The sequence below is a fragment of the Electrona antarctica genome (genome assembly GCF_951216825.1).
Source record: "Electrona antarctica genome assembly, chromosome: 7".
Classification (NCBI taxonomy): Eukaryota; Metazoa; Chordata; class Actinopteri; order Myctophiformes; family Myctophidae; genus Electrona; species Electrona antarctica.
Genome location: NC_136812.1, coordinates 37,825,461 through 37,848,736, shown reverse-complemented (window position 1 = coordinate 37,848,736; position 23,276 = coordinate 37,825,461). Strand labels below are relative to the sequence as shown.

At 45.6% G+C, this 23,276-nt stretch overlaps 1 protein-coding gene across 1 annotated transcript in view; it reads left to right on the top strand.

The window, feature by feature from the left end:
• Nucleotides 1-23,276, top strand: part of cpamd8 (C3 and PZP like alpha-2-macroglobulin domain containing 8) — an 84,734-nt gene that overhangs the window by 47,751 nt on the left and 13,707 nt on the right. The window contains exons 30-39 of the mRNA XM_079505284.1: nucleotides 3,286-3,442; nucleotides 4,764-4,838; nucleotides 7,373-7,538; nucleotides 8,082-8,168; nucleotides 8,882-9,018; nucleotides 9,276-9,431; nucleotides 12,370-12,432; nucleotides 15,301-15,557; nucleotides 17,070-17,157; nucleotides 22,707-22,781. Coding sequence (XP_079361410.1) covers nucleotides 3,286-3,442; nucleotides 4,764-4,838; nucleotides 7,373-7,538; nucleotides 8,082-8,168; nucleotides 8,882-9,018; nucleotides 9,276-9,431; nucleotides 12,370-12,432; nucleotides 15,301-15,557; nucleotides 17,070-17,157; nucleotides 22,707-22,781 — 1,261 coding nt within the window. The remainder of the gene's footprint in view (nucleotides 1-3,285; nucleotides 3,443-4,763; nucleotides 4,839-7,372; nucleotides 7,539-8,081; nucleotides 8,169-8,881; nucleotides 9,019-9,275; nucleotides 9,432-12,369; nucleotides 12,433-15,300; nucleotides 15,558-17,069; nucleotides 17,158-22,706; nucleotides 22,782-23,276) is intronic.

The window sequence follows — 23,276 nt, the reverse complement described above, 5'->3', positions numbered from 1 at the left end:
GTCAGAGATAGTTATACATCCATAGAGGAGACGTTAGCTTTATCTCTCTCTACACCAGTGGTGGAAAGTAATCAAGTACATTTGCTTTTAAAAGTACTATACCTTTTGAGGTACCATTTTGAGTGAGTACCATTTTGAGGAATTTCCAATTTCCAATACTTTTACTTCACTTCTACATCTCGGATCCAATTATTGTACTTTTTATTCCACTACATTTATGGAAACTTTAGTTACTAGTTACGTTTTGATTAGTATTATAAAAGCATATATAGATTACCCATTTCAGCCCTATACATTTCGGCCAGTTGAAAATAGCCGCTCACGATGCGACGCATTGTGAGCTTGTAGATGTGAGCTTTTCAAAAGATTTGTATACATTTGAAAACTTGAAATGAGACATTCTGCATAATGAGTACTGACCAAAGTACTTTTGGTATACTTTAAGTACATTTTTTGATACCGACTGTAGTTTTACTCAAGTGACTTTTACTTGTAACAGAGTATTTCTATATTGCAGTATTGATACTTTAAGAAAACATTTGAGCACTTCTGCTCTACACTGATATGACCTATCAGAAATAAAGCATAAAATGCCAAAAATACCTTTCACACACATTCACTAACCATTTTACTTTTGAAGTGTGAAGGGTTGTGAACCAAAATTGACCTATTATGGTCCATTTTACACTGTCAGAGTTCAATTAACACAGATGATTAGACTGTGTATAGCGGTTAGGTTGTTCACACTTGCCCCTTCTGGCCCGAGTTTGAACCCCAGCAGGAATCTTGCACTTTAGCCTTCTTCCCTCCTCCTTTTTCTTCTGTCTGGATCAGCAATGCATGCAAACAATATGGATACATTTGTATAATTTGGTCGCAATGTTTTAACAGGTAAACATTGTTTTATTAACATAACCACAGTAATGGACCATGTCCAAACTTAACCATGCTGTTTAACCTTTTATCTGCCAAATCTAGCTGATTGAACAAAACAAAAACAATTGAGGTTTGCTACCTGTAATTGTGTTCAATTCACAACCTGGTTACAACATTACACTTATACGGGTAACTTTTTATACTCTTGAGAGTTAAAATGAACAGAAACTGTTTAAAGCAAAATCGCATAGTTTTGATGTGAAGAGATCATATGATCTCTTCACATCAAAACTATGCGTGGGGTCAGTGTGTGTGTGGAGAGTCAGTGTGTGGGAAAAAAAATGCATTTCTACACAAAATGGACACGAAACAGGGATCTCAAAACATTTCATCATTTGCATTACACAGAAGACATAAGGGTATATTTCCTCCCACTGTGTTTATTTATCTCACATCAAAACAATGGGATTCAGGTTTAAAATCTGCAATGACTTCTTAACACTGAAGGATTTTGCTATGTAGAACAGCAGTACCACAACCTCTCATCCATTTTGAGATCCAGTCGCCCCGAGGCGACCCGGTCCACTTTTAGCATTAGTTATGCTAAAATGAACTCTGGGCGCTCTGCAAAACAGCAGCACGTCGAACAAATCTGGAACAGTGGGGGGAAAACCCTCAAATCAAGCTGGGCTGGAGCCTGTTCAACCGTCATTCATCTGATGTGGCCCTTGAGTTCTTCTTGTCTCTCTTGCTGTACCTCTTGGCGTGTGGAGTTGGAGTGGGATACACGCAGGGCGACAGGGGAGAGGGAAGTACCCCTCGGTGCGGTGAGTTGAGGTGAGGGAGACTGGTGGATGGAAGCCTGTCTCCTCACCCCACTAAATCATCTTTACACTTCCCAGGACCTCTCCCAAGGGCACGGCAGTTAAAGCCAGTGACACAATATTACTTAACATTATAAAAATTCCTGCAAGCTCGGGACCCCGTCCCCGAGTGCTGTCTCCGGGGAGGAGTAATATCCAGGCCCCAGCGAAGGAAGATTTAATACCTCACTTTATGAGAGTAGAGGGCTGCTTTTTTCTCTTTCTCTCATTTCCCTCTGTATACACATTAAAATCCTTGGTATTAATATATCCATTTGTAAGTCGGAGAAATGTGCAAATGTAACGAAATGGACCTGTGAAGGGTCCATTTGGTTGCATTTGCACACCTCTTTTGAGTTGAATAACATGGAGGATTTTACTGTGTGCTCTCCCTTGGCCTGTTACGAGCCACTTACGAGCCACGCTCAAGAAAACCGGGGCGCAACCCCTCTTTATTGTTTATTTATTCATCTTTGACTTGTTTTTCTTTGTTTTTTATGGTAGGCAGCTTGCCTCATCCTCTGGCTACGGTTTGCAAGAGGTCGAGTGTAATGGAATGTCTTGCTGTCATTGTGGAGCCCTTTGGCCAAAGGCTACAGCCCCCCTCGAGGCCTGTGTTTATTGATGAGCGTGGGCTTATTAGCTCAACCTATAGCCCCCCCCCCCCCCAGGGCTGCCCTTCTCTTTTAGCCCTTTTGCCGCTATTATTTCTCCAGTGTGAACCACCGGATAACCCGAAAAAAACACAAAAAACTCAGTGACACTCCTGAGCTTAGGCAGAGTAACGGCATCCACCTCTTCGGGGACGAGCGTTTGTTGTGCGAGTTGCTCCGGAAATGCTTTCGAGGGACCGATCACACCCCTGCTGCTGAGACCCCCGCCCCACCCCCAGGCCACGTCAGAGAGAGACCGGCTTGATTTTGGCGCTACACTTTGTGTAGCGCGTAGACCACAGGGGCTTGCATCCTTTGACGAACCCTTCCTCTCTGCTCCACTCCATAGTGTGTCTCTAACTCCCACTCAACACTTCTCCTCTCCACTCCACATTTCCATTGCTACTTTTGGCCATTCCACCAGACCCGTCATATTGCTCCACCAGACCCGTCATATTGCTCTCCCTTACCGAACATCCCTCCATACTTAGTCGCTACTATGAATCCATCTTACACTCCTTGTCATTCAACAAAGGCAACACACACACACACACACACACACACACACAGACTTCTGACACGTTGAAGGAATGCGACCGGTTGGGAAATCTTTCACATCACTGCCAACATGACAGGTTGTGAACTCATTTGTGAGGTTTGATGGCTGTAAGTATTTTACAAGGATTTGTCAGCACACGTATGAGCGAACCTTGATATCTCACCTCTCCCTGCTCCCCTGTCTGTTGTTCTCCACGTTCCTCCTTCCCCTTCTGTTTCACTCTTCCTCCATCACTCTCTACTCTCCTCTCTTCTCCTCTCCTCTTTCCCTTCCCTCTTCGCTCTTTTCACTCCTCCTCTCCTCTCCTTCCCTCCCCTCTTTGCCTCCTCTCCAGGTTAACAGCGTTTGTGCTGAAGTCCTTTGCCCAGTCTCGGGGCTTTATCTACATCGACCCTGAAGAACTGCGAGCAGCCAAATCGTGGCTCATCAGACACCAGCGTGACGAGGGCTCCTTCCCTGCCATGGGCCGCATCCTCAACAAAGACCTGCAGGTTAGGATGTGTGTGTAGTGTGTACCAGTGGTGCAAAAAGTACTCAAATGTTTTTACTTAAGTAAAAGTATCAATATTGCTGGGCGCTCTTATCGTCATACATCATCACATTCCCTGCTCAGTCAATCAAATCACATTCCGTGGTACAAACACACAAAGCTGTGCATAGGAGGGGCTAGTGCCCCTCAAAAAAGTAGTTCAGTCAGACAACTCTTATAATTAATTTAGCATATATTTATTGAGCAAAGATATGGATGGTCGCAATTTTGAAAAATTGCAGTGTGGTGCTAGCCAATTACAATGTCAAGTTACCCCTGTGATCATGCGTAAGTATTTCGGAGGGGATTTATCCCCCCAAAATCATGTTTTGGCTACAAATGGTTAACTTTTTCGCATTTGCGGCGCCCCCTATGGATGAAAAAAAGCCCTCCCAGTAATTTTGCCAGACAATTACAATGTCAAATCACACCTGTGATCATGTGTAAGTAATTGGGAGGGGATTTATCTCCCCAAAATTGTTTTTGCAAAAAATTGTTGCATTCTTCGCATTTGCAGTGCCCCCTATCGATGGAAATTGAATTGCTTTTGGCTTTTTGTTGATTAAACAACCCGCGACATCTGCCCTGATCAGGTAAAGTGCATGAGACTAGTCACCTGGCCAGGTAGGCGCGTTCACAAGTTGTCTGCCTGAACTAGCTACGCAGGCTTCGCATCATAAAGTACTCATTGTGCAGAATGTTCCATTTCACAAGTTCAAAAGTCGCAGGTTTGAATCCCTGAGCCTGACAGCTCATACTTTTTCTTCTTTTTTAAGGGAAAAAAGACCTGTTCTTTCCATGAAATAGACAGACCAGTTGAGACTCTCGTTGACTGTCTATGCACAGTACTTCAGAAAGTGTGGATTAAGATGATGACATAGGGCGGAGTCCTGGAAACAACTCGACATGTAGATTGTGTATGAGTACTGAAGTCCTGACGTCACTCGTTCATCCCCTGGGTCGCAGACATTTTTCTATTGGAGAATAACATTGGGTCATCTTAGAATCATCTCATATAAGCATTTGTGGTCCAAAAACAAACAAACTGTCCCGGCGATATTGTCAGGGAGGTGGCTCTGTATAGTTTCCGATAGTCACTCATATTTGATACAGTCTGTTTCTGGCCTCAGTTGAGGCTTCATATCCATATGAGTCAAACCACCAGGATCATTTGTTTATTTTTGGAACAAAGTTCTTATTTGCCGCGATAAAAAAAAAGGTCTATGGTAAATTACGTCATACTTTGGTGCTTCATAAGCCAATTCTTACTCCTTTCGCTACAGGGAGGGATCCATGGCAAGATTTCTCTGACAGCCTATGTAGTAGCAGCCCTGTTGGAGACGGGGATAACCACAGAGGTAAGCAAGCAGTCCACCCAAACCTGGAAACACCCGTCACTCTCCATCACTACAGACTTCTACACTACACACCAATATAACCTGATCGCCCCGGGGGGGGGGGGTGGACCCGGAATCCCAGTAATATTCACAATCTAACAACAGGATCACATAACAGATGGCCTTAGACTTCTACACATCACCAATATAACTTGACTTTCAGTTATAAGGAGCAATGTAATTGCTACAGTAGCTTTCTAACAGTCCTCTACGCAAATGTAACAAAACTGTGATAAAGCTGCGACCAGCTCTCGGTTTGCGCTTCAGAATTGACATACATACGCACGCATGCACGCACCGTGACGCACGCAGATAGGCAGGTATGCGGTATGCTAGGTAGCCAGAGACTACCAGTCCAGCCCACTGTAATTCAGATGGGCTGCATTGGGTCATGTGTGAACAGGATCACTGCGTTCCTGTCCTGATAGTTGCAAAGATGGATGTGCTGGCAGCGAGCCCGTTCATATTTGTTATACCCCAGCGCTGCTAATCTAATATTTAATAACTCTTTCGTTGACATCCAAAGATTTACGAGGACGACAAGCACAGAAGATGATGCCCTGTGAAAGCTACACCTCGGTTACATTCCACCTTGTATTCTGCTCGTTCTTTGCTCTCTGCTGCTCTCTGTTGCTCTGTTTGCTGTGTGTCACTCCCCATCTTTCTCCCTATTTCCGGTCACTTTTACTGTCAATTCACCATCAAGGACCATACCACCAAATGAGGACGTTTAACAGATTTATTGACGAAAGAAACAAAATTTGTCATGTTCAATCATGAACATAAACCACGATGATGATGATCACGGCGGGCTATCGATGACGAAGGAGATTTGAGCCGAGGTGGGGAGGCTTCGGGAATCCGGCATGCTTCCGGGAGCACGACGAACCTGGAGAGGGAGGGTGAGAGGGGGAGTAGGATGAGAAATAGGGTGGGGGGAGGGGTGACGAGAAATGAGAACAGAGGGAGAACCAAGGTTAGATAGGCTTTTTATATATGGGCGGAGGCCACACCTCCAACCCAGCTACCTCCACCTCGGAGGTAGCTGGGTTGGAGGTGTGGTCCTGCTCCTGAACTTCAGCTATGAGCTCCATTTAAAGGCATAAAAGCCCCCCTCCAAAGAGAAAAAATAGGCATTCATGTGGCTTAGGGGTACATTACCTGACCACCACCATGGAAACTAGGGTATGGAATCTGGGCGCCTGTTGAGTCGGGGTGGAGAACTAGGAAGAATAGCGTGTTCCTCTGCATGCGTTACGTCCTGCTCACTGTCAGGTGACAAGAAGCAGCCTTGACCTCACAGGAGACACGTGACACAGGAGTTGGCAACGACACGGTGCATGCACCTTACAATCCTCAATGTTCATTTATCCACTTGTAACTCTGAGATTGTATAAATCAAACCTTTAAATCTGTTTCCCGAACACTGGGTCGGGGACACATTGTTATGGGTCGCGAGGAAATAAAATCTAATTCAAACTTTTTTCAAAGCGACTATTACTATTAAATTGTAAATATTCAAAGGAATTCCATAAATAAATTAATAATAATTAATGATAAATACAACTTTTAAGAAGCAGTGAAAATAGTAGATCTGCCATTTTCTCTCAAGTTTGGGTCTCGGCTCCCGGGAGACATCTAATTTGTCTTCTGGGTCTCAAGCTAAAACGTTTGGGAACCACCGCTTTAAATGGTTAAATGAACACAGAGGATTTCACAGTGTAGTGTTGTTGACTCTGCCCTCATGGCCCCTGTCCTTCCTCTCGTATGTTTGTACCAAACTTCCTCCTACTGTCTACCCCCAAAGGGCTCGTCTGACAATGTGTCGTCTTACAGCTGATAAAAAACCCCTGAAAAAACGATCCTTGACATCAAAGTGGAACCTCCCCCTACACACACACACACACACACACACACACACACGCGCGCATCACCGCCACCTCCTATTTCACCTAATTAAAAGATGACTGTGGCAATTACAGCGAGTGGCTGTTGAAGCCTATCATCTGAGGGAGGAGGGATGAAGGTCACATCTGGAAGAGTTGAAAGTCTACCACGTCTACCTTTTTTAATGGCACAGCCCAGTGTTTATTTGATAAGCACATCTGAGGGGGAGACCAGGCGTTGAGAAAGTGCTCTGTGTGTGTGTGCGACATGCGTGCGGGCACGCGTGCATGCATGCGTGTGGATAACCAACATTGAGATTGCAGAGGCATGTGTCAATGTGTGTAGCATGGCTGTCAAGGGTGGCATACCGTATCTAACATTGGCGATGCAATCCAGTTTCATATATCTCTCCCACGCTTAGACAGGGGAAATATTGGACTTAAGGGCTTCAGGCAGGCTTCCACTTCTCGACTTATCAACAACGGTGTCTACATTTCCGCGGCTGAACGTGTGCAGCAAGTGAATGAATGTATAGGGTGTCTTTCCCAGATATTTGCACCCATGTTCATCTGCATGCACTGTGCACGTGTGCGCTCGCTCTCCTCCAGGAAGAGAAGGTGGCAGTAGCCAAAGCCAAAGACTTTCTGGAGAGCAACACCTACTCCGCTGATGACCCGTACACCACGGCGCTGTCCGCCTACGCCCTGGCCCTGCTGCGGAGCCCGTACGCCCCGCTGGCGCTGAGACGTCTCAACCACATGGCAATAACACAAGGTAAGGTTCTACTGTACGTACCTCCAGAGGTCAAACTTCCGGGCACTTAGGCACCATTGCAGCCTGACTTGTGGGTTAAAGTCCCGATCCCGACGACCTTTGCTGCTTGTCACTCCCAGTCGCTCTCTCCCCATTTCCTCTGTAGGCCTAATGGCCTATACTGTACACTATCAATAAAGGCCGAGAAAGCCAAAAATAAATACTGTGTATTGGACTCCAGAAACAATTAGAGGGACACAAAGAAACATCTTTAGGCCACATTGTTGCTTTCCAAAGCAGCTGGTTGTAGATTTGTTCCAGCAACTACTTGGTAGGCAGAGGTCTCCAATTGTCTGGCTAGGTGAGACTAATGTGGTTAAGGTAGATAGAAAAACACTGAAAAGGATTCATCTAACTTCCTTCCTTCCTTCTCATTTTAATTGAAAGCTTAGGTAATTTAATTTTAGACAAATTTTGACATTCTTTTATAAATAATTGGCGGGCTAAAATTGTATGATCTCATGTCTATTCAATCTCTCTCTATCTTTCCTTTTCTCTCAATAGATGGCTTCACCCACTGGAGTTTGACGGGCAGCACTGTGACGGATGAGGACACATTTATGGGCTTCAGTGATGGTCTCTCCCAGTCAGGTATACTATATACACACACATACACAACACATAATGCCACTCATGATGAGGACAATCACATCCATCTGGTCACCAGCAGTGATGGAAAGTAACCAAGTACATTCCACATTTGTGCTTAGGCGTAGTTCACCCAAAAAATTACAAAACCCATGAAGCCTTGAATTCATGGAGATTTATTTTGTTTTCGTCGCATTTCCTTCCTCCAAGTACAAATTTGAATACACTATTCTACATAATGAGTCATTTATATTTTCATGCCAATACATTTTGTACTTTTTCGTTAAGAAAATTGTTGAACAAAGTCAAAGTCGTACGATTTGTCACATACATTACTGCAGTGAAATTTGTTCTCCGCATTTGACCCATCTCTTGGAGCGATGAGCCACAGCCAATGAGCGGTGAGCTGCAGCCGTGCCGCGCTCGGGAATCATTTGATGATTAGTAGATTTGTCCAACCCTTTTGATGCTGAGTGCCAAGCAGGGAGGCATTGGGTCCCATTTTTACAGTCTTTGGTATGACGTGGCCATGGGATCGAACCCCGACCTCCCAGTTTCAGGGCAGACACTCTAACCACAAGGCCACTGTCTGAACACAGGATTTTTACTTGTAACAGAGTATTCCTACTGTATATTGTGGAGGACATTTACTTGTAACAGAGTATTTTACTTAAGTTAAAAATGGGAATCCTTCTTCTCCCACTGGTCTCCTCCAGTGGTGTCAGCCGAAGTGGAGATGACGGCCTACGGCCTGTTGACATACACCCTGCTGGGAGATGTGGCCTCGGCTCTACCGGTGGTCAAATGGCTGTCCCAGCAGAGGAACGCCCTGGGAGGCTTCTCCTCCACACAGGTAACCCCCCCTCCCCCTCCCCCAGAACTCTGTGTCTGAACATCTGAAACACTTTCACAGGTATAAACAAAACAAGGGGGGGGGGGGGCGAATACAGTATAAACAGTCTACAGTATATAGCTATCTATGAAATTTCTGAAATGGTTGAATTTGCAACACAATTTTAAACAACATGTGGGGGTCCCTAGACTGAAATATAGCCCTATATAGGATTTGAGTGTTTTGCTTGAGACACTCTTTACCTGCTCCCATTCCAGGACACGTGCGTGGCTCTTCAGTCTCTGTCAGAGTACGCCATCCTATCCTACGTGGGAGGAGTGAACCTCACCATCTCCCTGGCCTCCACCAACCTGGACTTCCAGGAGACGTTTGACCTGAACAAGGACAACCAGAAGATCCTGCAGAGCGCCAAGGTACAGGCCAGTGTGTTATAGAGCTCCAAGGTACAGGCCAGTGTGCTATCTAGAGCTCCAAGGTACAGGCCAGTGTTATCTAGAGCTCCAAGGTACAGGCCAGTGTGTTATAGAGCTCCAAGGTACAGGCCAGTGTGCTATCTAGAGCTCCAAGGTACAGGCCAGTGTTATCTAGAGCTCCAAGGTACAGGCCAGTGTGTTATAGAGCTCCAAGGTACAGGCCAGTGTGTTATAGAGCTCCAAGGTACAGGCCAGTGTGCTATCTAGAGCTCCAAGGTACAGGCCAGTGTGTTATAGAGCTCCAAGGTACAGGCCAGTGTTCTACTGTTCTATAGAGCTCGAAGGTACAGGCCAGTGTGCTATCTAGAGCTCCAAGGTACAGGCCAGTGTGTTATAGAGCTCCAAGGTACAGGCCAGTGTGTTATAGAGCTCCAAGGTACAGGCCAGTGTTATCTAGAGCTCCAAGGTACAGGCCAGTGTGCTATCTAGAGCTCCAAGGTACAGGCCAGTGTTATCTAGAGCTCCAAGGTACAGGCCAGTGTGCTATAGAGCCAAAGCATTTCCAGGGGTCCCCAGCCAAAAACGTTGAGAACCCCTGATCTAGAGCACCAAGGTACAGGCTATCTAGAGCACCACGGTAAACTTGCAGAGTGACACTTTATTTTACCTGGGTTAGGTTACATCTTCTGATAGTTGTACTTGACATGAAATAATAATCCGGTTTACTGTTTCATTAGTGCGAGGCCGCGGCGAGCGTGACAAAATATAGCTTGTTGTAAGATACCCAGGATTCAACAGTGATGTCATTGTTATGGGACACTGAAGGAGCATGGATGTGGTATGCCTGCCTATAGACATACTGTAGATAGGGGATTCACACTGAGATGGACTGAGTCCGTTTCATTGGAACCGTTTCCGAATACGGTTGCCTGGACCCCGCTGGCCATTATTCACATTGCCCGAGATTCAACAGCACACCCGGGTACACTTGCATAACACACTTTGATCCTCCAGGTGGCGGTGTGCTTGATGGCTGGCGCACACGGACACTGACCATCAACTCTGCGCCATTGTCTCCAATAAATCCAGACACACTGCATTGCATTGCCTCTTTGGCTCTTTGCCATTATACTACTTCACTGTCAGCCTGCCTGCTATTCACTGTGTCAGTCAGTTCTGTGCTCCAGTGTCGTGTTTGATTAGTTTGCTATAGATTCTACTTTAGCATTACTATTATTTTGTTTTACTTTGGAGACTATGCCAAGCAAAGCCCAAGAGCCACATGTAGTCCACAAAATAAGATCAGTGCGTACTGCGCGTATACGCAGATTCAACAGGAGACGGGCGGCGTTGAGAAATGCGCTAGTGTTACGCGTCGTGCAGCGTCTGTGTGTGTTTTTTTTTGTTGACGCTTGGGTCGTCGACTAGAGATTATGTCACGTTCTAAAAAAAAGTCCACTTCCTTCATTAGGTACGCATGCATTCACATTGGAATGATCCGTATCCGGGGCGGGTCCGCTCCCGGGAACGGTACGCATTATTCACATTACCACAACATCTGCCAAGTGGTCCCGAGTGCGCACCCGGGACCATAGTGTGAATCGCCCCAGAAAGGTAGACGCCTCCTCCAGCTCTGGGGCGTCTGTATCTCCAGCGCCATTTCAGGGAATGTAAACGTCCCGGAAAAGACGTGCTCTGATTGGCCAGTAGTCACTTTTAATGGCAGCGTGCCTTCCGCACTTCTGCTTGGAATTCCTGGCTGCCTTCTATCGGACCGGTGATACAATTCCCGCGGACCGGCACCTCTGCGGTTGGGAACCTCTGTGCTAGAGCGCCACGGTACAGGCCAGTGTGCTAGAATACAGCAGTGGTTCCCACAATGGTTGCAAGTAAATGTAGTAATTATTTAGTGTTTTTCTTTTTCCTTCACATAATCTTTTAAGGCGTTTATGAGTCTTATTAAACTAGGACAACCCTTGTGTTGTATTTTTCTGCACAAATGAGGCAACACGGTTTCAACTGTATAGATATAGCAGTGCCTTTAAAATAGAACAAATATGTCAACAAATGCCAGGATTGCCGACACTTAAGGTGACATTTCACTTGAGAGAAATCCTCTCCATTGTGTGACATGAACTGTTTTTCTGACGAGGACAGTGAACTGTCCTGCCCCTTAACGTCATTGCAAGATTAAAGGCCGTGTGAAGGCTGAGAAAGTAAACAGAGTAGGTGAGACACATGAGTAAATGTTCTAGCCAGTAAGCTTTGATCCCAGGCCAGCAGGGTTACTCGCAGGCCCAGAGGAAGGGGTCTTAACCACGCCACCATTTTCTGGGCACCAGACCATGCCCTCTTGATTGCGTTTGACTGAAACACTTATTCGCAAGCCTGTACGCCAGAGCACCGTCCTGGCATTGGACATTAATCGCTCTGTCTCCGAAACCGGCGGTGCGTGTAACAGCCAGGACGTGTTCGCATTGCCAACCCAAACCAAACTGAACTGGGCTGGACTTCCCAAAAGGACCATTGACTCAATAAAGAACTGTTGACTTAATAACTGTGCTGGTCTGTTTGCCCATTCATTATAAACTTGACAGGGTGAACACAAATTACCTTGGCCAGTGTAATGTTGCTGCAGATTAAGCATGCTGTGTGGAGTCAGTCCGCAATGCTTCAGGTGAGAGTGTAATAATAAGCTGTTCCCCCTCTGGCAGGCCTGTTCCTCCACTGTGATTAGTGGTGTCAGCTTAATTGGGGGCAATTAAGGCCTGCTGGTTAGTAGCCAGGGAGCCACTGGTGGTAGTGCAGCGGACCACAACATTCACTCACTTGATAAATGACTTGTTCACCTCTCCACCCCTCCTCCACCCGTCTCTGTTCTCTGTTTTATTACTCTTTTATAATCTCCTTTTCTCTCCTCTCACTTTCTTCTCTCTAGATACCCACTATCCCCACAGGCCTTTTTGTCAGCGCTAAAGGAGAAGGCTGCTGTCTCATGCAGGTATAGTAGCAGTGTTCATACGCACACACGCACGCACGCACGCACGCACGCACGCACGCACGCACGCACGCACGCACGCACGCACGCACACACACACACACACACACACACACACACACACACACACACATACCGGTACATACATACATTCCATGCCTAATAGAGTACTGTAACATGGGGAGTTGTAATGCTGCGCTTGCGTCATTGGCTCACACTGCGAATCTGCCGGCAGGGGGGAGCCAGTTATCGTTCCCATGCTCCAGCACCTAATGCCCAAATTCCTGCCTGTAAATTGGAATGATCTGGTAGAGCTTAGCCAATTGTTACGGAAGGGGATGATCATTCCTGTAGGTTCCCCTGGATAGCATGCTGTTTACTTCCTTCCTACTTCACTAATAAACAAAATACCCTTTCATAGACAACTGCAAGAACTTCTCTTCTCTTCGCAAGAATGTAAAAGTGTAATTTCTTCTCTCATCTCTTTTCAGAGTTTAACCGTAGTTTCGAGCAGTTGTCTGTCTTGCATGCACAGTGACTCTTGAAAGACATTATAAATATCGAAATATGGAAATCGGAAAAGGGAATGTGATGTCTAGGAATCCATCTGTGTGATAATTATCTGAACAGAACCAGTGTCTGAAGGACACAGCCACCCCGAGACATTGATACTGTAGATGGCTGGATTTATAACGTGACTTCTTCAAACAGGATAAGCTCACTCACTCTCATATAGATCTCTTCTACTTCAGACTCCTCTCTCTACTTTCCCTCTCTCCGTCCACACCCCTCTCTGCGCTGACAGCCCCTCAGGCTTGCAGCACCTGGCTTCTAATGAAATACAAGAGCGGCACCATCAAAGAAACGTGTGTGCGAGTGTGCATGTGTATCTGTAAGTAGTCTCTGAATGTGCATGTTTGTGGTTGAGTATGCATGTGTGTGTGTGTGTGTGTGTGTGTGTGTGTGTGTGTGTGTGTGTGTGTGTGTGTGTGTGTGTGTGTGTGTGTGTGTGCATGTTTGTGGTTGAGTATGCATGTGTGTGTGTGTGTGTGTGTGTGTGTGTGTGTGTGTGTGTGTGTGTGTGTGTGTGTGTGTGTGTGTGTGTGTGTGTGTGTGTGTGTGTGTGTGTGTGTGTGTGTGTGTGTGTGTGTGTGTGTGTGTGTTTGAGGTTGTATGTATGAGGTGAGTTTCATCACAGGCTGCCGGTCAGGATTCCTATTATATTATTTGAGTGAATTGCAATTATTTAATTGCCTAATCAATGGAATAATTTCCATTCATCTGTATAAAACAACTGGATGAATTGAACAGAATGTCATATTTCCATAATTATTTCTCTGCCATTTTCTGTGTTCTTTTAACCACTTTGACCCTGGCGACCCTATGTTGGGCCAGCTCTAGAAGCCCACAGTTTGTAGATTGGCTACTAGTATACAATTATTAAAGGACGACTTCACCCATTTTAAACCTACTGTATCTTCATATAATTAGTCCTCACTAATGCTTATTATAATATCGTACCATCGGGGAGGGCTATGGACAGTTCAGAAACCCGCCTACCAGTGACAGCATCGATGGGCAATCCAAGCTAATAGAAACTGCAGTCTTTCTATTCCTGGAATGTACAGTAGCATGCATGGTTAAACATGCATGTTACATAATAGAAGCCATTGTTCTTGCATTAATTGTGAAAAGTGACTAAACCTGCCTACTGATGATGTCACTGGTAGGCGAGTTTCTGAACTGTCCACAGCGCTCCTCTGAGACACAGACAGTAGACCAAGTAGACAAAAATTGTACCATAATGAGGAAGAGTGAGACCCATTATGAAGATAGGTTGAAAATGGGTGAAATATGTCTCCAAAATACATGATTTAGCTTATTGGTACTGTCAATTACTGTATGTGTATACTTCAGTGATAGGCTTTGTAATGGGTTGTGATTTCTGACGATGCCTAAAAGGCAAACATATTCATTATGTTCCAACATTCAATGACGAGAAAATTTGAAATAATTTGTACGACAGTTAATCATCAACTAAAATGTAATCGTGACAGCCCTATGACTGTTGCCCCAAGACTGAAATAATTCATCTAAATGTATGTCTTGTGTCCAGTGAATATGATTCATAGCTCATTACTGTCTGATCTCTCTGGATCTTTGCTTCTGGTGCCAGTTACAACATCTCTGGTTCTGGTGTCAATTAAAACCAATCTGGTCCTGGTGTCAGTTAAAACATCTCTTATCTTTCCCTGCTGCCCCCCCCCCCCCCCCCCCTCCATTGTGACTGCAGAAAATAATATTAAGAATTTAGTTTCCAATGTGTGAAGGTATTTTAAGTCCCACTTTTATGAACAGTTGCTGGCCAATCACATATTGTTTTTAATTTCTCCATTTATTTGTGGTTACATTCCAAAGGGGACAACGATACATGGAATCTAAATAAAGACAGAAACGTCAACACACGTTGGGGGTGAATATACCCCCAAACCACTCATGGCACCTAACCCTAATCTGGCCCTATAAAATGTACTGAACACATTGGGTGCGTTCGGTTATGCACACCGGGAACGCACTAGCGTATTAGTTTGTATTGCACAGTGCGCTCACTGTGCTATATCCGAACAGCTGATTCCGAAAACGCCTTCTCAATCCTAATTTCTGTTTTCTGGAAAATGTTACATCTTTATAACAAAAAGAAAGAAAGTGGTATGCTACTGGCTTGAAAAGTATAACAACGTGTAGATTAAACATGTCTATTCTATGCCCCGCACCTTTTCCCCCTCCTATTCCAGGGAAAATGTCTTTCCCACCGGAATAGGGACACTATGGTTCATGTGGTTCAAATAGTTGTGTCTCTCCTTTTTACAGATCGACGTATCCTACAATGTCCCAGATCCGGTGGTCAAGCCGGCCTTCCAGCTGAAGGTGGACCTGAAGGAGCCTGCTCAGGAGAGACACCCCCAACCTCCCCTATCCCCAGCCCGACACCCGGCCTCCCGGCCCCGGAGCCGCGCCGACAACCGCTCCGAGCTGAACCGCAAGCGGCGGGCGCCCACGGATGACGAGGACCCGGCAGCCCACCAGGACAGCATGGACTACCGCATCTCACTAGAGGCCTGTGCCAGGTAGGATAGGGAACATCTCACTAGAGGCCTGTGCCAGGTAGGATAGGGAACATCTCACTAGAGGCCTGTGCCAGGTAGGATAGGGAACATCTCACTAGAGGCCTGTGCCAGGTAGGATAGGGAACATCTCACTAGAGGCCTGTGCCAGGTAGGATAGGGAACATCTCACTAGAGGCCTGTGCCAGGTAGGATAGGGAACATCTCACTAGAGGCCTGTGCCAGGTAGGATAGAGAACATCTCACTAGAGGCCTGTGCCAGGTAGGATAGGGAACAAACACCCTGGCATGGTGAAATGCTGTGTGGACAATTAGACCCTGAATTATTACAGTATTAAAGTCTAGGGTAGACTATTGTGCCTTTCTTTGTTCTTAGTATAAGATTGTGGTGCGGTGGTCTCAAAAAACACTTATCACTTATGCACTTTGAGCACTTTTGTACGTGGTTGAGCATGTAGAAAATAAAGAAAAAAGTGAATTTGTGTGATGCTCGCTAAGAATGCGACAAAATCTATATTTTCTCTGGGTATGCATAAAGTAAGTATAAATTAGGCTTTAGTGTGAAAAGGATCAAAGTTCTCTGGTCCAGTGTTATCGTGTAATACTCTGCTAGGAGCAGTATTATTCCCATAGATGAAAATGTCCAGTAACGTGCAAGGTCTAAACTGTAGTAAAAATAAAGAAAATGATTTCGCTACTCACTGAAACAAAGGCAGTTTTATAATGACTTACTTGACTTAATCCTCCTCTTTACCCGTCGAGGGGCATAGGGCGTCCACCAGAGCTCTCCATCTCACTCTCTTCTGGGCCTGGGCTTCTGCTTCCTGCCAGCTCATTCCAATGTTCTTTAGGTCCTGGAGAGTGGAACGTCTCCAGGTGTTTCTCGGCCTACCCTGTTTCCTCTTCCCCTTTATAATGCTATTATAGTTTTATAATGCTGAAAGACTATTCTCCACGGTGGGAAATGTCTCAGGACCCCACCTTTTGTGGAAAATCCACTTTTTGTCCAGAAAATAAAACATGTAAATGGTAAATGATGCATTTATATTGTGCCTTTATGGCACTTTACATAGATTGTGCATTACATTCACCCATTCCCACAAACAAAGGAAACCATGCATGGCACCAACCTGCACATCGGACTAGCGGACCCGTCTGCCAGACGGGAATTATTTTATTTACTCAAGCGCCACCTACAGATGCTAGGTCAATGATATTTTCTATATTGACCATATACTCTTTATTTTTTACTACAATTTAGACCTTGCACGTTACTTGACATTTCTGTCTATGGGAATAGAACGCTGTTCTTGGCAGGCATTAGAGCGAACTCGCCAAAGCTCTGGGCCAGAGCTACGTCTACTCCTGGTTGGCCTCAAAACAAAACACGTTTACTGTATTTCTTTTACATAGAGTTTTGTAAAAAGAAACACAAACACAACACCCCCTCTCACCCTCCCCTCCCTCTACTCATCACAACAACCACACGTGTCTGTCCGCCTTGTCTTTCTCTAGGTGGCTGCACTCGGGTTCGTCCAACATGGCAGTCATGGAGGTCCCCATGTTGTCTGGTTTCCGAGCCGACATCGAAAGCCTAGAGAGGGTAAGGTGTTACCGAAATCAACTCAAAACGATCTCTCTCTCTCTCTCTCTCTCTCTCTCTCTCTCTCTCTCTGTGTAGCACAAAATCCCATAGACACAAGGCCTTATCGTCATAACCATGAACCACTGAAACCCTATTTACTTAGTTGAACGGCATGCCACAGGGGTCTATTCTCCTTTTGTCATAGGGACTGACCTTATCAGAAACGTGAACCTCTACGAGTCTACGGGGACCTATTTCAGGTCACAGACAAAGTCAGAGAGAGAAGGATGAGGCTGGCTGGGTAGGCTAAAATAGCTGTTCTAAAAGCTCACACTGTGCTTTTAGGACAGCTATTTTTGCCGATTTTTTGCCCCAGAAAAGGGACACTAGTTTTCATGTCCACTTAAACCCTATACACTATATTGACCCCCAGGTGTATACTTTTCCAACTTATTTTTTCCCCTCGAGTCCGTGGGGAATCTCTTTGCCGTGAATAGACGATATACAAGCTCACTACAAGCTTGTAGATGGGCTATTTTTGCCAAATGTTCGCCTGCTTTCGCATATTGTTTGCCTATTATGCCCAGGACATGGAGGCTAGGAGTTCCTGTGGTATATGCACAAGTTCAAAATCTGAATGACAGTCTGGCTGAGCTGATGGTAGTCAAACAGACAGATGGGGCCCACATCTGGAGAGCATTTGAAGAGAGACAGTGTGACATGGAATTCATCAGAGCCCTCCTGCTTCCATGTGCACACGCTCACACAGGAGGCAGTGTTTCCTAAGCAATGGCTCAGGACCCATTTTTGGGTCACAGACCCATTTTTATGGGTCGCAAGTAACTATGCATTTTTTATGTTTCCTCTTTAAATAATTATTTCAAAAGGGGGAAAAATCCATTGCGTCACTTTGTGACCGGCTATTTTGACTATCTATCTACCAGTAAGACGCCTGGGTGACAGCAGACTACTGGGCGAGCGCTGGCGCTTTGGCATGGGGGGATCAGATCATATGGAATTCATTCTGTACTGGCCATATATAGATGTCTTGAGCGTACAGGGTTTGATGAGGTCAGATCAACATAATGTAATGTCAGAACAGGTCAGCTCCATATATGGAGATGTAAGGGTGGCAGCTTGGGAAGTGTCTTGAGTGTGTCCATCTATGGAGCTGGCCTGTTCTGACATCACAACACTCCATAATTGGGCATGCCTGACACAGAACTCCATATATAGGAATAAAGGGACACAGGGAGACAGTTCCAGAAATCTCCATGAATGGGCATAAAAGGGACACAGACAGATGGGTGGAATGGGTACTCTAGAGGAAATCTTGAAAAAACAAGAAGGTGGCCGCACACGCCAATAACCAGAGTGCCAATATTTTATTAGGACAGCAGGTAAGACAAAAATGAATCCAACGTTTCGGCGGTTAAGCCTTCATCAGGGAATGGGTACTCTGACACGGGTACAACGGGTATTGCATAGCCGGGTGGGGCATGGTTCTCCAACTTCCATCGTTACTGACTCGGTGCTCTACAGCCGGGCACTGGTCTAGTTTCTAAAATAGGTGCTAGAGTGGTTAATTCGTTGTGTATTTTTGTTAGTTTGGGTTCCATCAAATCTTTTGGGTCTGGATTGGAGATGAAAGCTTTGGGAACCACTGCCATATGCACATGCACGCAGCTCAGCCCCCCCACAAGCCACCCCCCCCCCCCCACTCCCCCCCCCCCCCCCCCCCCACCCCGCGTGCAACAGAGAGGTGTTGAGCTGTAAATATTTGTCCCAAGCAGGAAGGATTGAAGTGTTTACCTGAAATTCTCTTCATTGTTTGGGGGACTGAATGTCCAAAACATTTCCTCTCTGCTGAGTGCATTACTTCCCTTCAAATGGGGTCAGAGTCAGACTGTGTGTGCGAGCGTTTGTGTGCGAGTGCGTGTGTGGCCTTGTGCGTGCACGTACATGCATGCAGTGTTCATGAACTTTTAAAATGTGTTTTTAATAAGTGCATGCAGTGTTGAATGTTCTGCACCACATCACCAGAGTTGCTGTGTGTGTGTGTGTGTGTGTGTGTGTGTGTGTGTGTGTGTGTGTGTGTGTGTGTGTGTGTGTGTGTGTGTGTGTGTGTGTGTGTGTGTGTGTGTGTGTGTGCATGTCTACCTGCACTTGTGCTGTCAGAGTCATGTGGATGCTCATTATGTGAGGGGGTTGTCATTTTTATGGGCACCTTCAAGTTTAGTAGAAGGGGGGCCACACAGCCCCATCTCTGGCCCTGAGGGGTTATGATGTCTCTGGGTCAGGGGCCATGGGGCCTCCCTGCTCCTATAACACTAGCACCAGGTCTGAACCCTGGAGGGGGTCACAGACGACTGGGACCCACAACAAGTCCCATTTCCACCCTGTGAGGGAGTGCTTCTCAAAGGGGATTCAGAAGTCAGAACGTGTATGTATACATTGTTGTTAGTGGGAATGATAACATAGACTTCCCACCGTAAGAGGAGGGCTGAGGGCCAACATATGAACATACAGGCCAACCAGAGGAAAATTCAAATGGAAACAGCAGAGGGTGCTGTTTTTTTACTCCAATGAATTCCGTAAACTCCCGGCGTCCCTATTCGCCAATAGAAGTCTATGTAAGAAGAGCCACCATTGGACTGGCCCCATGAAGTGAACAGAGTTGTCGTAACTCGGTCTTCCTCTATGGCTCTGCATGGACCAACAGTCAGTGGGGGTTGTCATCAGAAGCTCATTACTGCAGTTATAGGACTTTAGTCTAAACACCACACCACCATCTGCCTCTCTATATCAGGGGTCACCAGACATGGCCAAAGCATTTCGGGGGTCCCCAGCCAAAAACGTTGAGAACCCCTGCTCTATATGATAATTGTCACTGTTTGACATACACATTGGTACAATCAAATGCATATACTGACTGTGTGTGTGTGTGTGTGTGTGTGTGTGTGTGTGTGTGTGTGTGTGTGTGTGTGTGTGTGTGTGTGTGTGTGTGTGTGTGTGTGTGTGTGTGTGTGTGTGTGTGTGTGTGTGTGTGTGTGCCACCCCTGCTAGCCTCCCTGCCTGTTTTACTGTTGCCTGCCTCACTGCCACTCGCATTCCTCAATTTATGGCGGCAAGCCTGACTTCCACAGTCATCGGGTCTAGTTGTTCTCGTGGATGCTGCCAGGCCAGGGGTCATCGCCATGTTGGCTTGTGGTGGACATTTTTGTCAAAATATTTGTTTTGCTACAGACATACAAAATGAGCAGACAATAATATTACCAGAAACACATGAAGCGATAGCCCTTAATGAACAGGTCTGTAACTCTCAGAGTTATGGGGATCCTTGCAAATAAAACATAGGAACCACTGTTACCTACTAGGGGACTCATAATGTGCCATAGTGTCTCTCCATATCTCTCTCTCCATGTCTCTCCATAGTGTCTCTCCTGTTACCCTACTAGGGGACTCATAATGTGCCATAGTGTCTCTCCAATGTCCTGAAGAAAACCTGGAGACTTGACATTCTGTAATTGGGCCTTATGATCAAAATAAGAACATTATAATGGTGTGTAAAACATAAAATCTAAACTTTGCCACGGACGAGGCCAAGATCTTTGCCATGGAGCCATTTGTCTGTGTATGGACTAAGCATGTAACGGTATACCGTATTATGGTATTACCGTGGGACAACGGTATTGATACCGTGAGATTTCCGAGCTGACTGTATTTGTTATTTGTTGGATGAAAATGCTGCCCGCGGGCCGGACTTTGGACACCACTGACTTAAAATCCCCAGTGAAAATGACTTAAAGGGGAAAACCACCCATTTTCAACATTTTACTATGTCATTAATATACCTTAGAGCTGTTGTGTGGAAATAATAAAAAGGTCCCCCCATTCTGTGCTTCCTAGAACTGTAATTATAATAAAATAAAAAAATCAGACCTCTAGTTCTAGGAAACAGAATGGGGGGACTTTTTTTATTATTTCCACACAACAGCTCTAAGGTATATTAATGACATAGTAAAATGTTGAAAATGAGTGGAATGCCCCTTTAAGTTACAACTGCACTTGAACTGCTGGGGTTCAAGTGGTCAAGGCCTATTCAAAGACTTTCAACAATATATAACAATATACTTTCAACATATATATATCTTTATATCTTTTTAATTGAAATGTTTTGCCCATAATGACATGCAAAGAAATTGGGACACCTAGGTTGAAAGTGGTTGCTGACTGTCAATGTTTCAGTTGCTGCGTATGCAAATTAGGCTTTTTGTAACGAAATTGTATAACGCACATATGTTTTGCATGTGTGTGTGTGTGTGTGTGTGTGTGTGTGTGTGTGTGTGTGTGTGTGTGTGTGTGTGTGTCTTGGTGGCGCCAGCTCAAACTGCGCAGCTCATAAACCCCTGTTGTCCAAAGGCCACCTTCTACAAAATGAGAATTCCCCCTGTGGGGAGAATTAACACTTCTCACCCTCCATATATAAACGGGCGCGCGCGCGCACACACACACACACAAACACACACGTATAATACTAGGATAAATAACACGGAAACAACCACAGACACAGTCACATACAATTATGTGTCGGGATCCGAACGTAATTCCGACGGAGCATTAGTCCGACATGCGGGAACAACGGTCGGACTACCGCTCGAACATGCGCTGCTCCCGTGCTTGCGGTTAGGGTTAGGTTGAACCACTATCTACAGTAGACTTTTAAAGGTGGAATTCAATCATGGCTCTTTGAGAGGGTAGCAGTGTGAGCATGCTAGTAGTTCCTAATTATTTTCTCCGCCAGGCGGAAAGGAGTGGCCGAGACTATGAATTCGCCCCTGTCAGTCCGAGCTTGCATGTTCGTCCGTCCTTCCGTGACTCCATGTAAGAAATGCCTCAAATCACGAACTCAGCGTCCGATTGCCGTGACACTTTTGAAAGTGTTTTTTCATTTACTGTTTTCATTTATTTTTAATATATATTTGTTTATTATTTAGTCTCCTCTGTCTCGCAGCAGAGTCAGCTGCCTCCTCATTATTTTCCAAAAACAAAATGCAAAATGCCACCTAACATATTTCAACTCATTTTTGAGTGGTGCAACCACTCCCTTACGGAGCTATGTGTGTGGGTGGCTGGGTGGGTCTGAGCACGAAAACAGCATGGTTGTTTTTCACCACCTGTGCGCAACCTAACACACACACAAACACACACAAACATATGAACTGTATATATGATGATTTCGGGTGTGCCAGTACAGTACAGTGACAGTACAGTATAGTACAGTAGAGGGTACAGTAGAGGGACCCCCACACGGTAACTCTGTCATTTCTCAACCGTTTCGGACGCGGGGCGGCTTGCCGGAACCGGCCCGGCCCCCTGGGCGCGTTCCTGGGGGTCTGGATGTTCCAGGGACCCCTCAGGGACTCCCCGGGGACCCCCACACGGTAACTCTGTCATTTCTCTACCGTTTCGGACGTGGGGCGGCACCCTGGGTGCGTTCCTGTGGGTCTTGTTTTTGATGTGTGCTGGACCCTGCTGACCTCTGTGTCCTCTGTATCCTCCAACAGCTGCTGATGGACAAGAGAGTGGGTCTGAAGAGATACGAGCTGGACGGGAGGAAAGTCGTGTTCTACTTTGATGAGGTCAGTTTAACCCCCATATCAGTGGTGGAAAAAGTATCGTATAGTAAGTATCAATACTGCATACTGTAGAAGTAGTAAACTTTACTTGAGTAAAATTACATAAGTATTGGCTTCAGAATGCACTTAAAGTACCAAAAGTAGAGAGTAAATGTAGTCGAGTAAAAGTACAATTTTGAGATGTAGTGGAGGTTAAGTAAAAGTATTGGAAATCAACTATGCAATCCACCATCATGTCATCAGCATTTATAACATTTGCCCTGCATCTCCCATATTGGGCAACTAAAAGTCGGGCATCTGTTTAACACAAAAACTGCTCGTGACGAAACGTCCCACCAATTAGAATCCAACTGGCAACTGCTCCTGGCGGAACGCTCCGTCATATAAGCTTTATTATTAATATCAAACGGGATCGCTGATTTCTTTTTCTTTTGTTTTTTTTGCTTGGCCTTTCCTTCTTCAGCGATCCTAGTCCGGTTTCACGCATGCGCACAGCCG